Source organism: Neoarius graeffei, chromosome 5, assembly GCF_027579695.1.
Source record: "Neoarius graeffei isolate fNeoGra1 chromosome 5, fNeoGra1.pri, whole genome shotgun sequence".
Lineage (NCBI taxonomy): Eukaryota > Metazoa > Chordata > Actinopteri > Siluriformes > Ariidae > Neoarius > Neoarius graeffei.
In genome coordinates, this window is record NC_083573.1 from 12,866,585 (window position 1) to 12,879,917 (window position 13,333).

General features: G+C 42.0%; 1 protein-coding gene across 5 annotated transcripts in view; it reads right to left on the reverse strand.

Annotated features, from left to right (window-relative positions):
• LOC132886516 (triple functional domain protein-like) overlaps positions 1–13,333 on the reverse strand; it is a 340,453-nt gene that overhangs the window by 139,687 nt on the left and 187,433 nt on the right. For all 5 annotated transcript variants that reach the window (XR_009654705.1, XM_060921223.1, XM_060921224.1 and 2 more), the window contains 6 exons: positions 13,019–13,188; positions 11,127–11,301; positions 6,320–6,515; positions 3,374–3,540; positions 2,529–2,648; positions 1,743–1,934 (listed from right to left, as the gene is read on the reverse strand). Coding sequence is in view for 4 of the 5 variants with exons in the window: in XM_060921223.1 (XP_060777206.1) it covers positions 1,743–1,934; positions 2,529–2,648; positions 3,374–3,540; positions 6,320–6,515; positions 11,127–11,301; positions 13,019–13,188 (1,020 nt within the window). In the remaining variant the exon portion in view is untranslated. The remainder of the gene's footprint in view (positions 1–1,742; positions 1,935–2,528; positions 2,649–3,373; positions 3,541–6,319; positions 6,516–11,126; positions 11,302–13,018; positions 13,189–13,333) is intronic.

Consider the following 13,333-nt stretch of genomic DNA (forward strand, 5'->3'; position numbering starts at 1 on the left):
TTTGTGTCAGCCCTGCGATGATTTGGCAATTTGTCCAGGGTGTACCCCACCTCTCGCCCATAGCCAGCTGGGATAGGCTCCAGCTTGCCTGCGACCCTGCACAGGATAAGCGGTTATGGATAATGGATAGATGGAGTAATGGAGTATGTGTACAATAGAGTGTGCCATCTGTCTGTCAGATTGCTTCATTTTCAGAGTTAGAGAGAAGAGTGAATTTATTTAGGTGTCAGTATTAATTTAAAGTACCACAAAGGAATACTGCATTAATACCATAATATTTCTCAATAAACTGCTATGTTATATGACTGGGATTGTCTGTATTCCTTTGGTAGTGATGGAAAATGATGTTTAAAAGTCCTGGCTTCAGATGCTCTTCGTGCATTTCCGGTTTCTGGAGATTCCCCGATCTACAACACAACAAGGCACCGCAGTTCCCGTCTGCTCAATCATGCCGTTTTGGTGGGTTTTTTTTCCCTTTTTTATTATCAAAGGCTTATTATTTGCAATCGCATTGTGGGTGAACATTATCATCTCATCTCATTATCTCTAACCGCTTTATCCTTCTACAGGGTCGCAGGCAAGCTGGAGCCTATCCCAGCTGACTACGGGCGAAAGGCGGGGTACACCCTGGACAAGTCGCCAGGTCATCACAGGGCTGACACATAGACACAGACAACCGTTCACACTCACATCCACACCTACGGTCAATTTAGAGTCACCAGTTAACCTAACCTGCATGTCTTTGGACTGTGGGGGAAACCGGAGCACCCGGAGGAAACCCACGCGGACACGGGGAGAACATGCAAACTCCACACAGAAAGGCCCTCGCCGGCCCCGGGGCTCGAACCCAGGACCTTCTTGCTGTGAGGCGACAGCGCTAACCACTACACCACCGTGCTGCCGAACATTATCATAACCATCTTTATTTTTCATGGAGTTATAGGGAAGAGTGAATTTATTTCAGTGTCTGTATTACTTTAAATGCTGGAAGTTTTAAAGAAACTTCAACAGAAATTTCTGCATTCCAACTTGGCTTCTTCATTCCTTCCTGCCCGTGTCCCTGAGCTTGATTACTGAATTTTACAGTAGTATGACTCCTAAGATTGTTCCCTTGTTTCCTTACTTGCTAGAAAGGTTTGCCAAAACATGTATTCTAACTTCTCCTAATTCTGCTTGGTCCTCTTACTCACTCCCACCTCTTTTTAGCACTAAACCAAATGGTTTGTATTTGTGTGTACTTGTGTCATGACACTATCCCCTTTCCCTCATTCTCTTCTTCCCCGAACCTGCTTAACTTGGCCCCCTGAAGTTTTGTCCCAACTTTGCACCATCGCTTCTTCATTTATAGAATGGTTTGTAGAAATGTGCAGCATGCAGCCTTTCACTGCAAGTTGGCCTCGTGGTTCGCGTGTCCGCCTCTCGACTGGGAGTTCTACTCATGGTCGGGTCATACCAAAGGTCATCATAAAAATGGTACCTACTACTGTCTGGCAAGGCATGCTGCAATACAGATGTGAGTGGGGAAGTCAAACTTTTGCGGTTACCATGGACTAGCCCCTCACTGTAACCCTAGCTGTATAGACGAGATGCCGAGGGCTAGCGAAACGGAGATCGGCGTCACACCCATATGCCTTAAAGAGTTGGTTAGTACTGGGACAGGAGACTGCCTGGGAAGACCAGATTCTGGCGTGAGAGGGACTTTGACTTTGTGTATGCAGTCTTGTTTTCACTTGTCCCCTCACCTGCTCTGAAGTTTTGTAGAAAGCCACTGAGGCGTTGACCAGTTTGAGTCGGTCCTCCATCTTGAGCATGAGTTGCTGCCAGTGAGATGCCACCTTCTCAGCACACTCACGGATGGTCTCGGCATCATAATGAGCCGCCTGTAGCATGGCCTCAGCCTTCTGCTGCACCTGCAGTGCACTCTGGTGTGTCTTCTACAAGCCAGATGAGGAAAGGGTATCAGCTCATGTATGACTCAATTTCGTGGAATAACTATTATTATTATTACATTAAAAAAACTGCAAACTCATTTTTGGAACATTTTAGTTCCAAAAAAAGGGTATTTTTTATTATTATTATTATTATTATTATTAGAGAGAGAGAGAGAGAGAGAGAGAGAGAGAGAGAGAGAGAGAGAGAGTGTGTGTGTGTCCAAAAAAAGGGTATTTTTTATTATTATTATTATTATTATTATTATTAGAGAGAGAGAGAGAGAGAGAGAGAGAGAGTGTGTGTGTGTCCAAAAAAAGGGTATTTATTATTATTATTATTATTATTATTATTAGAGAGAGAGAGAGAGAGAGAGAGAGAGTGTGTGTGTGTCCAAAAAAAGGGTATTTTTTATTATTATTATTATTAGAGAGAGAGAGAGAGAGAGAGAGAGAGAGTGTGTGTGTGTGTGTGTGTGTGTGTGTGTCCAAAAAAAGGGTATTTATTATTATTATTATTATTATTAGAGAGAGAGAGAGAGAGAGAGAGAGAGAGAGAGAGAGAGAGAGTGTGTGTGTGTGTGTGTGTGTGTGTAGCACCTCAATGGCATGCTGGAACTGCTCGTGTTCCCTCTGTAGCTGCTCAGCCTCCTGCAGAGAACTGGCCGTGATCAAGCCGGCGTTCAACATGGATTCACCATTACGGATCCATCCCAGGACCTGCAACACACACACACACACACATTTCTTCCACAACTAAAAGGGACTGAACCCAGGCAGGAAATTAAGTACTTGGGTGTGACCCCGTGGAATGTTTAACATCCTGGCAATATTTTGGTGAGCCTGTGCACACTGTAGTGTCAGATTTAAATTTTTGGCTCAAAGGCGTGGACCTTCACGTTGTCTTCTTCCGTTGTGGTTCAAGTGCCTCATGGTTTAATGTGTTATGCATTCTGAGATGCCTTTCGGGTCACCACATTTGTCAAGAGTGATTATTTGAGTTACTATAGCCTTTCTTTCAGCTCAAACCATGCTGCCACATGATTGGCTGATTAGATAACAAGGCTTGCATGAATGATTAGGTGCACCGGTGTCAATAATAAAACAGTTGTTGAGTATATATTTTTTAAAAAGCACACACATTTTTAATGGATGCTTAAACTTTGGATAATTTTATAGACAAAACGAATGGAGTTTAAATCAATTATCAATAATGTTTTAGCTGCTTAAAATTCATGTTGATACCGATGACAAAATTTCTCTATTGATCTCAAAACACGTTTAACACGTTACACTAAACTGGTTTTTTGAAATAATTCTGCAAAGGTCTAGAGGCAGAAGCTGCTAAAAGTAATGACTTGTACACACTGTACTCTTCTCAAATGTTATGCTCTCTAATTGCTCTGCCGATATGCATCTTTTTGTCTGAAGAATGTGTGTGTTACCTGTTTGACCTCAGCCTGTAGGTGGCGCAGCTGGACACACTGCTCCAGGTGACGGCGGTGTTGTTCAGCCGCCGCGTCCAGCTCCTGCTGCTTCTCATGCAGGAAGTCCAGCAGGTCCTGAACACGTGTGGCCATGTCCACATCCCGATCACACAACAACTCAATACCTAGAAAGAGAGAGAGAGAGAGAGAGAGAGGGGAACATCTGACAAATGCCAAAGGACAAGATGTGATCCTGCAAAGCTACACACACACACACACACACACACACACACACACACACACACACACACACTTGTACTCACATTTCACTCCTGCTACCCAGAACTGCATTGGGCTGAAACTTGGAGGTGATTCCATCATTGCACTTCTATTTTATATATATGTATGTATGTGTGTGTGTGTGTGTGTGTGTGTGTGTGTGTGTGTGTGCGTGCACCACCCAGGTATCTGATAAAAATGGGTTTTGCTCCAATTCAGTTGTCAATGTGTCCTGTACAGATTGTGTGTGTGTGTGTGTGTGTGTGTGTGTGTGTGTGTGTGTGTGTGTGTGTGTGTGTGTGTGTGTGTGTGTGTGTGTGTGTGTGAGGGAGGGAAGCAGCCAGAGCAGAATGTCTAGTGATTTCTAGAGGATTACAATGGTGCGTGTTAGTCTGCTCCCGCTGTGTGAGCTGGCTTTGGGGTATAGCATTAGTGTTAGCTGCTCCACCCCCTCTTAAGCCAACTGGGTTAACCCTCACTCTCATCCTCACACACACATACACACACAATAAAGGCACTAAATGGACTGTACCTAGTCCATACCTAATGGAATTTACTTTTAAAGAGCCAAAAGGTTTCCTTGTGGTTAGTCACGTTAAGGTTAGGTTTAGGTGGGATGTCCTTGGGTGGTTCTCCACTATAGTTGCAAATTGGGATATGGACCTTGAGCAAACTGATAAGTTCATAAGGCAGAATTCTGGTAGCCAATTTCGGAGTTTTATCAAAGTATTTTCTTATTGCTCGATATGGCAAAATTCAAGGTCAAAGGTCAAGGTCATTTCAAGGTCAAGGTTGCCCTTGTCTCTGTCAGTACACAAACAGGCCTAATAAATCCATAATCTCTGACCAAAATCAAAATGTAATTGACCCCAATTACAAATCTGGGCCTTATTATAAATAATTCTATTTGAAAATGTATATTTATCACAATAGAACAATAAATATATGTATTAAAAGGGTGCAGCGTTTGTGTACTGACAGCATGTTTGTGTACTGACATGTTCAAAAATAAGACAACGAAGTTGATTATTTGAGCAGAACAGTAATAGATTTAATTTTTGAACCTCAAAAATGGCAACAACATTAACCATGTGTTAACAAAATTAGGAACAAAACATATAAGAACCTAAGGCAACATTTCATGACACCAATTATAAAGTAGCCTAATTAACATTTCCTCACTTTTCTAAATTTGCCCGTGCTTTTGACATTTTAGTCAATCCAAACAATGTCCAAATTCATGACTACACCAGGTGCTGGATAAATGTCCCAAATCACTACACCAAATCTGGGTGATTTTTTACTAGTTGGGTCCATGTAGATGTAGGAATCATCATGTGCCTAGAGTTCTTGGAATTTCTGGTGACGGGGACAACTTCTGGCATGAAGGAGATGAAGTCCTTTACTACATCATAATGAACAATATCTTCATATGCAGGCCAATACCATCTATTGAGGCCAGCCTTTTTCATGCATTGCACCTCAACATCAACTTCATCAACTATACCTGGATACAACTTCCCGCTGTAACGGACAACACACCAACGTCCAACTGAAGCATCAGTAGCATCATGTGGAGGGGAAAGTTGACTCGCGCCAGAGGACTCTAGGCCTACTACCAGTGGTGGATCATCTGGAGTAACGGATGGATGATTGGTGTTTAAGGCCCGTTTTTTGCACAGATAGGCTAATTTAGGCCAAGGAGCTTCCTGGGATAATGAAATGATCAATGTGTGAAACACACCCCAGACTCAGGTCTTGTCCGGATTCGAACCCGGGACCTGGCGATCTGAGGTCCAGCGCGCTACCACTGGATCCCGGTGTTAGTGTATGGACTGTTAGTGTATGGACAAATAGTTCATCATCTGGTCACCAGGGTGCAGATGTGTATATGATGCCTGTGCATTCTAGTCTAGTTGAAAGGTCTTCTAACTCACATGGCACAAACATGTTTTCATGACAAAGCTGGGCCTACATCATTCTAGAAGTGTTAGTGTATTAACTGCTATTATAAATTCGGTTAAAAATTGCCATACAAACCTGAACAATGCTGGAAAACTACCACAATATGAAATTCAATGTTTCCCTCCCTTGAACTTGTGGGATTCCCACAATGCACTGCAGTCATCTCATTAGAATAGTTCTGTCCATTTTCCCCAGGTGTCTCTAGTTAGTACTGTTAGTGTACTGACTTAATTACTTGGGACACCAAAAATCAATTTCTTGGCGGGAAAATTTCTGACTAGTATTGGAAATATTTTCAAAATGTGCTTTTCTTCATGCTGCATGGACAATATTGATCATATTTAAATGGGTGACACAAAATAATAACACCAATAAATATTTTTCAGCAAGGGTTTATTTTCCTTCTGGGATGTATGAGACACGCATTTTGGACCCCCTTGGGTACTTCCAATGAAAAATTCTACCAACACTATTATATTTGAGTGGATAAAATTTAATATCAATTCATTTTTATAATCAATAGGAAGGCATATGAACACAGACACCCTGATTTTATTTAAAGGCCTGGTCTCAGAATACTTGTTAAGTGAGGTGACACCAATTTGCAACTATAGTGGAGAACCACCCCCTTGCAAGGATAGTAAGGCAAAAGTGTGTGTGTGTATGTGTGTGTGTGTGTGTGTGTGTGTGTGTGTGTGTATACACAACACACAGACCCACCTGAGGCCTGCACTTCAGTGACAAACTGCAGCAGCTCCTGGCCCTGGTGGATGGCGTGGAATGTCAGGTTGTTCATAGTGAGCGCTTTCTCTGCGTGCTGCTGAAGCCTCTGCTCAGCCACTGTCAACTCCTCAGTGTCAAACTCCCCGAGCTGCTGAGACAACTCATCACTCCAGGACTCCAGGTCCGAGATCACCTATAAACACACACGCACGGGGCAAGGCTAAAATGAGCATAATGATCCTAATTTCAGTCTCCCAGTCTTCTCTATAAAGAAGTGTGTGTGTGTGTGTGTGTGTGTGTGTGTGTGTGTGTGTGTGTGTGTGTGTAACATGACACTACACAGCTATTAAGCTGTTCAACTGAAGTGATGGTAATTAGGGGTGTGCATCTCTCCTGCTGAGACAGTACCATGTTTACGACATGATCAAATGTACAAAAGACGCATTACCCAAACACTGAAGCCACACCTCCTTCACTTTCAAAGACACAGAAGCCACACCTCCTTCCTTATTACATTTATGGAATTAGGCAAGACACCTTTATTCAAAGTGACTTCCATTTATCTCATTTTAGACAATTAAGCAGTTGAGGGTTAAGGGCCTTTTTCAAGGGCCACTAAGCTGCCACACCTCCTTTATTTTGACTCACACATAAAGGCCACACCTTTATTTTGACTCACACATAAAGGCCACACCTACTTCATTTTCATGATCACACGTAGGCCACTCTTCCTTCACTTTGACTCCTACATAGAGGCCACACCTCCTTTATTTTGACTCATACATAGAGGCCACACCTCCTTCATTTTGACTCATACATAGAAGCCACACCTCCTTCATTTTGACTCATACATAGAGGCCACACCTACTTTATTTTGACTCACACCTCCTTTATTTTGACTCACACAAAGACCACACCTCCTTCACTTTGACTGACACACTGAAGCCATGCCTCTTTCAAAGACTAAGTGGGATAGGGGCCACACCTTCATTTTGACCATCACATAGAAGCCACACCTCCATCATTTTCACGCACACAGAGGCCACACCTCCTTCCTTTTGACTCACACAAAGGCCACACCTCCTTGATTTTCAGACACAGAAGCCATGCCTACTTTACTTTGAAAGACTCAGGAGCCACACCCACTTTACTTTGACTAACAGACACAGAAGCCACGCCTCCTTCACTTTCAAAGACACAGAATTTACACCTCATTCAAAGGCAGACTGAGACAAAGGCCACGCCTCCTTCACTTTGACATCCACAGAAGCCACACCTCCTTCATTTTTCACAGAGTGGCCATGCTTTCTTGAGTTTGACAGGTAGAGAAGAGGCCACACCACTTTCAATCTGATTGACAGGTATACAGGCAACACCTCCTCTACTTTGACCAAACATCCTTTGCTGTCACTCACCCACTTGGAATGAGACACAGAGGAAACACCTCCTACACTAAAAATGTTAGCATTTTTAAATTATTATAAAACTAGGGCACCTATGATGGTTTAGTCTGGATTGCAAAGACCCCACACCACAAGATACAGGTTTAGCTGGAAAAAAAAAGCATTGTAATGGCCAAGTCTCATCTCATCTCATTATCTCTAGCCGCTTTATCCTGTTCTACAGGGTCGCAGGCAAGCTGGAGCCTATCCCAGCTGACTACGGGCGAAAGGCGGGGTACACCCTGGACAAGTCTCCAGGTCATCACAGGGCTGACACATAGACACAGACAACCATTCACACTCACATTCACACCTACGGTCAATTTAGAGTCACCAGTTAACCTAACCTGCATGTCTTTGGACTGTGGGGGAAACCGGAGCACCCGGAGGAAACCCACGCGGACACGGGGAGAACATGCAAACTCCACACAGAAAGGCCCTCGCCGGCTACGGGGCTCGAACCCGGACCTTCTTGCTGTGAGGTGACAACGCTAACCACTACACCACCGTGCCACCTGGCCAAGTCTCATGTCTATTTATTTGATAAATAGCTAGCAAACATGCAATTAGAATGTTAGACCACCTTTTTTGTTATATCAACCAAGCAGCATGCTAATATTTACAAACAAAATGATGAAATGTTGCTGCCTGTTTTGCTTTCATGGTTAGCTATTAGCTCATGGGCTAATCGGTAATAATTACAACAGACATTTTAACAACAAACGGTGCCCCCTAGTGGTCAAAGTCGGTTTAACATGCAATTTTTAAAAATTCATTCTGAATATTTTCCACTTCTGGTGCACGTCAACAGTGGAGAAAAAACTAAAGGGTTAAATTAATTATAAAAAATTCATCAGCAGGTTTTTTTGTTTGTTTGTTTTTAGTAACACAAAACAGTAATGATTAAACTGCAATTTCATGAAAATACTTTCGTTCCCCCGAGTACTCTTCAAGTTTCTGTACTAGTACTTCTATATGAGCAAAGACAAAAAAGGAGCTACACTAAACATGATAAACTCCTCCAGCTGTCCCATTGTCAAATGCGAAACACGCTTCTTCAGTAAATCACCATAAACGTCATGAATTTGCGCAACGATCGTGCCGTTGTTAACATGTAACATGTGACAGGTACAGATTTATAACACAGCATTACAACACACACCACCACACAAATCTGCTCTGCCTGGAGGCACCTGAAAAGCATTAACTCGCACACCTTGAAAGAGGAGAAACATCTTTGCATCTTCTGTTTCTTGGCATGTTTTGTTGAAAACAGCGGTTGGATACAGGAGCAAAAGCCAGGAAGAATGTGAGCAAAGGGAGCGTTTCAGGACATGCGCACACACACACACACACACACACACCCTGGTGCTGTCACTGACAGGCGCGTCCCACCCAGATCTTCAGGAATTCCGTCTTAGATGTTCAAGCTTCAGGCATTGCTGGAAAGCTCTTTCACCTTCTTGTTCATGACTCAAAAGTGACATCTGTTACCAGAGGACCTTGTTGATGATGCAATCGCTCTGCCTATGAACTCGCTTATGAAAACGATCGCACTGGGTATTAGGTGACATTAACTGAGCCACGAACAAGCAGCACGTTTAATGGGAATCAGGTTACACCAGATCAGGTGTCGTGGGTGATACTGAAATCTCCTAGACTCACTTCAGCTAACATCCATCATTTACCTTTATTTTACTTTACCTTAAATTAAAGTAGGCTTATCAGACGCTCACTTGGCCGTGCTGTGAAAATTGTCCATGCAGACACTCATCTGTGTTTCCAAATCTGTCATTGCTTAACTCTTGAATATTTTCTATCATTAAAAAGCTTATAATTTCTGCTTTCCAAAGAAATGTATCTCGTTAAGATCTGTTCAGTACTTTGGGAGGAACAGCAGGTTGAAGTTGGTACAACAGAGTACACTCTCTGCTCACGGGACATCGGGAAACTGCCAGTGCTTTTCTTTTTGAGTCACAAGAAAGCAGTCAGGTTCTGTCTCTTCAGATCAGTTTCCAACTGGATTACTCGTGAATATCAATCAGGTAACTTTTATAGGGATGTTCTCTCGCTCTCACTGTTTCTGAAGAAGTATTCAGCAAACTTTTCCGTCTGCTAGTTTTCATGCTATGCTTCACGGGAGACTTTGAAGTGAGTTTTCATAGCTTTACCTACTTATTTTTTCAAAATCAGACTGATTCATGTCAATAAATAACTATTTTAGAATAGAACTGGAGTTGTTTTGATGAAAAATATTGAGATCTTAGTGGTCGGAATGAAATTTCAATTCAATTCATGTGAATTGTTCATTGGATGTGGATCACACAGTTTTTTCGAGGTTCGCCTTGAAAGCTGTGCATATTATCATTTATATTCTTTCATATAAACACTAGTAGGCCCTACTTTTGAGAAATACAAAGGCCTACAGAGCACAAAGAGGGTACTAGAAATAATCTTTTATGACTTTTTTTATTGAGTGTACCGATTTAATGTTTTTTACATAATTAGCATGTTCAATACTAATTAAATACCAATTAGCAGAATTTGTTTTTACTAATTTTTCAAACATTGTATTCAGTATGCAACTGTCTATGTGCCTGCCAAATTCAGTGTAAATATCTTGAAAAATAAAGTTATGAAGAAAAAAACATTTGATCTCATTGGTTAATGAGGCCCATTTTGGACCACGTGATCCTCAGACAGAATATTACAGCGGTTTTCTAAAAATTAAGCCGTTTCTTCAATCTTTGATTTGTAATACCTCAAGAACGGATAAATGCATTTTAATTCTGTAAAAAAGTACACTGTTCTGCATTCAATTCTAAATTCAATGAGAGCCATTTCAAGCAATTTGGATTTAAATTTAAATGTTCACCTGATATGCCTAATTAAAGGCGTCGTAAAATATCCTACATCCGGCACACACATTATTTTGTGATTTCATGACTCAATTGAGTGTCTTGCAGCGCAGCTAAGCTGTGCGTCCATGTAACTATCAATGCTTGATATATATTTTTAAAATGAAATACAAAATACACTGTGCTGGATGAAGTGCTATTTTATAAGCTGCTGAACAACAATGATGGAAGCCATGTTGTTCAATTAAACCAGTGATTAATGTGATAATACAGGACGAGGATTATTCCTTCACAATATGAGTATACTAAAGTCTTTAGACTCTTCTCCGTTTAAAACCCAACTGCGTCCTCTCAAACTGTGGCCAGATTCGATGATCTTTACTTCCTGTTTGTTTTCTACATATTTATTTGACCTTTCTGTATAGCACTTTGGTGAACATGCTATCTTTCTCGAATAATAAACACGGCGATATGATTTGCAGCAAGTGGTGAGAATGAACTCACATCAATGGCATCCCTCTCAAAGATGCGCAGCTGGAGGAAGAGCTCCAGTTTGATCTTCCTCTCCTGAAAAAGCTCTTCCATACGAGCCTGAGCTTCATCCAGCTGCTGCAGCACACTTTCAATATGTGCCATCGAGCTGTTGTGCGGCGTTTTATTACTGGAGATGGCAGAGTCTCTATAGGGGAGAAAATGGCATGTGTTAAAAGACTACCATGAGAGCATCTAGGATGTGTAACAACAGGTCAATATACTGGAAAAAATAGATCCTAGCAAGTAAAATCATTTTAAATATAACGCCACATTTATTACAGTCTTTCTATTTGACTTACAGTGTCTTGCAAAAGTATTCATCCCCATTGGTGTTTGTCCTGTTTTGTTGCATTACAAGATGGAATGAAAATGGATTTTTGGAGGGTCAGCACTATTTGATTTACATAACATGCCTACCACTTTAAAGATGAACATCATTGTTTTATTGTGACACAAACAATAATTAAGATGAAAAAACAGAAATCTGGAGTGTGCATAGGTATTCATCCCCTTTCGTATGAAACCCCTAAATAAGAGCTGGTCCGACCAATTCACTTCATACTGTAAGTCACACTGATTAAGATCCCAAACTTTGAATATCCCACGAAGCACCATTAAATCCATTATAACAAAATGGAAAGAATGTGTCACCACTACTACAAACCTGACAAGAGAAGGCCGCCCACCAAAACTCACAGACCGGGCAAGGAGGGCATTAATCAGAGATGCAACAAAGACACCAAAGATAACACTGATGGAGCTGCAAAGATCCACAGCGGAGATGGTAGTATCTGTCCATAGGACCACTTTAAGCTGTACACTCTACAGAGCAGGGCTTTATGGAAGAGTGGCCAGAAAAAAAGTAATTGCTTAAGAAAACACATTTGGAGTTTGCCCAACAGCATGTGGCAGACTCCCAAAAACATGGAAGAAGATTCTCTGGTCAGATGAGACTAAAATTGATCTTTTTGGCCATCAGGGGAAATGCCATGTGTGGCACAAATCCAACACCCTGAGAACACCATTCCTACAGTGAAGCATGGTGGTGGCAGCGTCATGCTGTGGGGATATTTTTCATCTGCAGGAACAAGAAAGCTGGTCAGGACTGAAGGAAATATGGATGGCACTAAATACAGGGCAATTCTGGAAGAAAGCCTGTTTGAGTCAGCCAGAGGTTTGAGACTGGGATGAAGCTTCACGTTCCAGCAGGACAATGGCCCAAAACATACTGCTAAAGCGACACTGGAGTGGTTTAAAGGGAAACATTTAAATGTCTTGGAATGGCCTAATCAAAACCCAGACCTCAATCCAATTGGGAATCTGTGGGACAACTTGAAGATTGCTGTACACCAACGCAACCCATCTAACTTGAAGGAGTTAAAGCAGTTTTGCCTTGAGGAATGGGCAAAAATATCAGTGGCTAGATGTGCTAAGCTAATAGAGACATACCCCAAGAGACTTGCAGATGTAATTGCAGCAAACGGTGGCTCTACAAAGTATTGACTTGAGGGGTGAATACCTATGCCCACTCCAGATTTCTGCTTTTTCATCTTAACTATTGTTTGTGTCACAATAAAACAACAAATTTGCAGCTTTAAAGTGGTAGGCATGTTGTGTACTGTAAATCAAATGGTGCTAACCCCCCAAAATCCATTTTAATTCCAGCTTGTAATGCGACAAAAGAGGACAAACACGAAGGGGGATGAATACTTTTGCAAGACACTGTATGTGGTGCATTCACTACTCTCAGGGCTGCTGTTCGAGAACTTTCATCAACCAATCAGAATTGAGAATTCAACAGCGCTGTGGTAACAAATGACTTCTGCATTTTCACTGCCTGTGATTAGCCGACAGCTCCGCACCTGAGCTGCTGGATGAGCTCCTCGCCCTCTTTGATGACGTTGATGGTAACCTGCAGTGTGGTCTGCTGCTGCTGCCCGAAGCGCTTGATCAGATCCTGCACGGCCTCCACCGACTCAGCGTACACATCATCTAGCAGTTCCTTCTGCAGCTCCTCCAACCACGTCCACAACTGAAACAGAAAAATGCCACTCATTTATCTGACTGTTGTTACCTTTGTTTTGCAAACTGCTAAAACGAAGTTGAACTGGAATTCAAAGAAAACTTTAGGAATCAGTAAATTGGCTTTGAGTAAACTGATAAGAATCCAGATATGG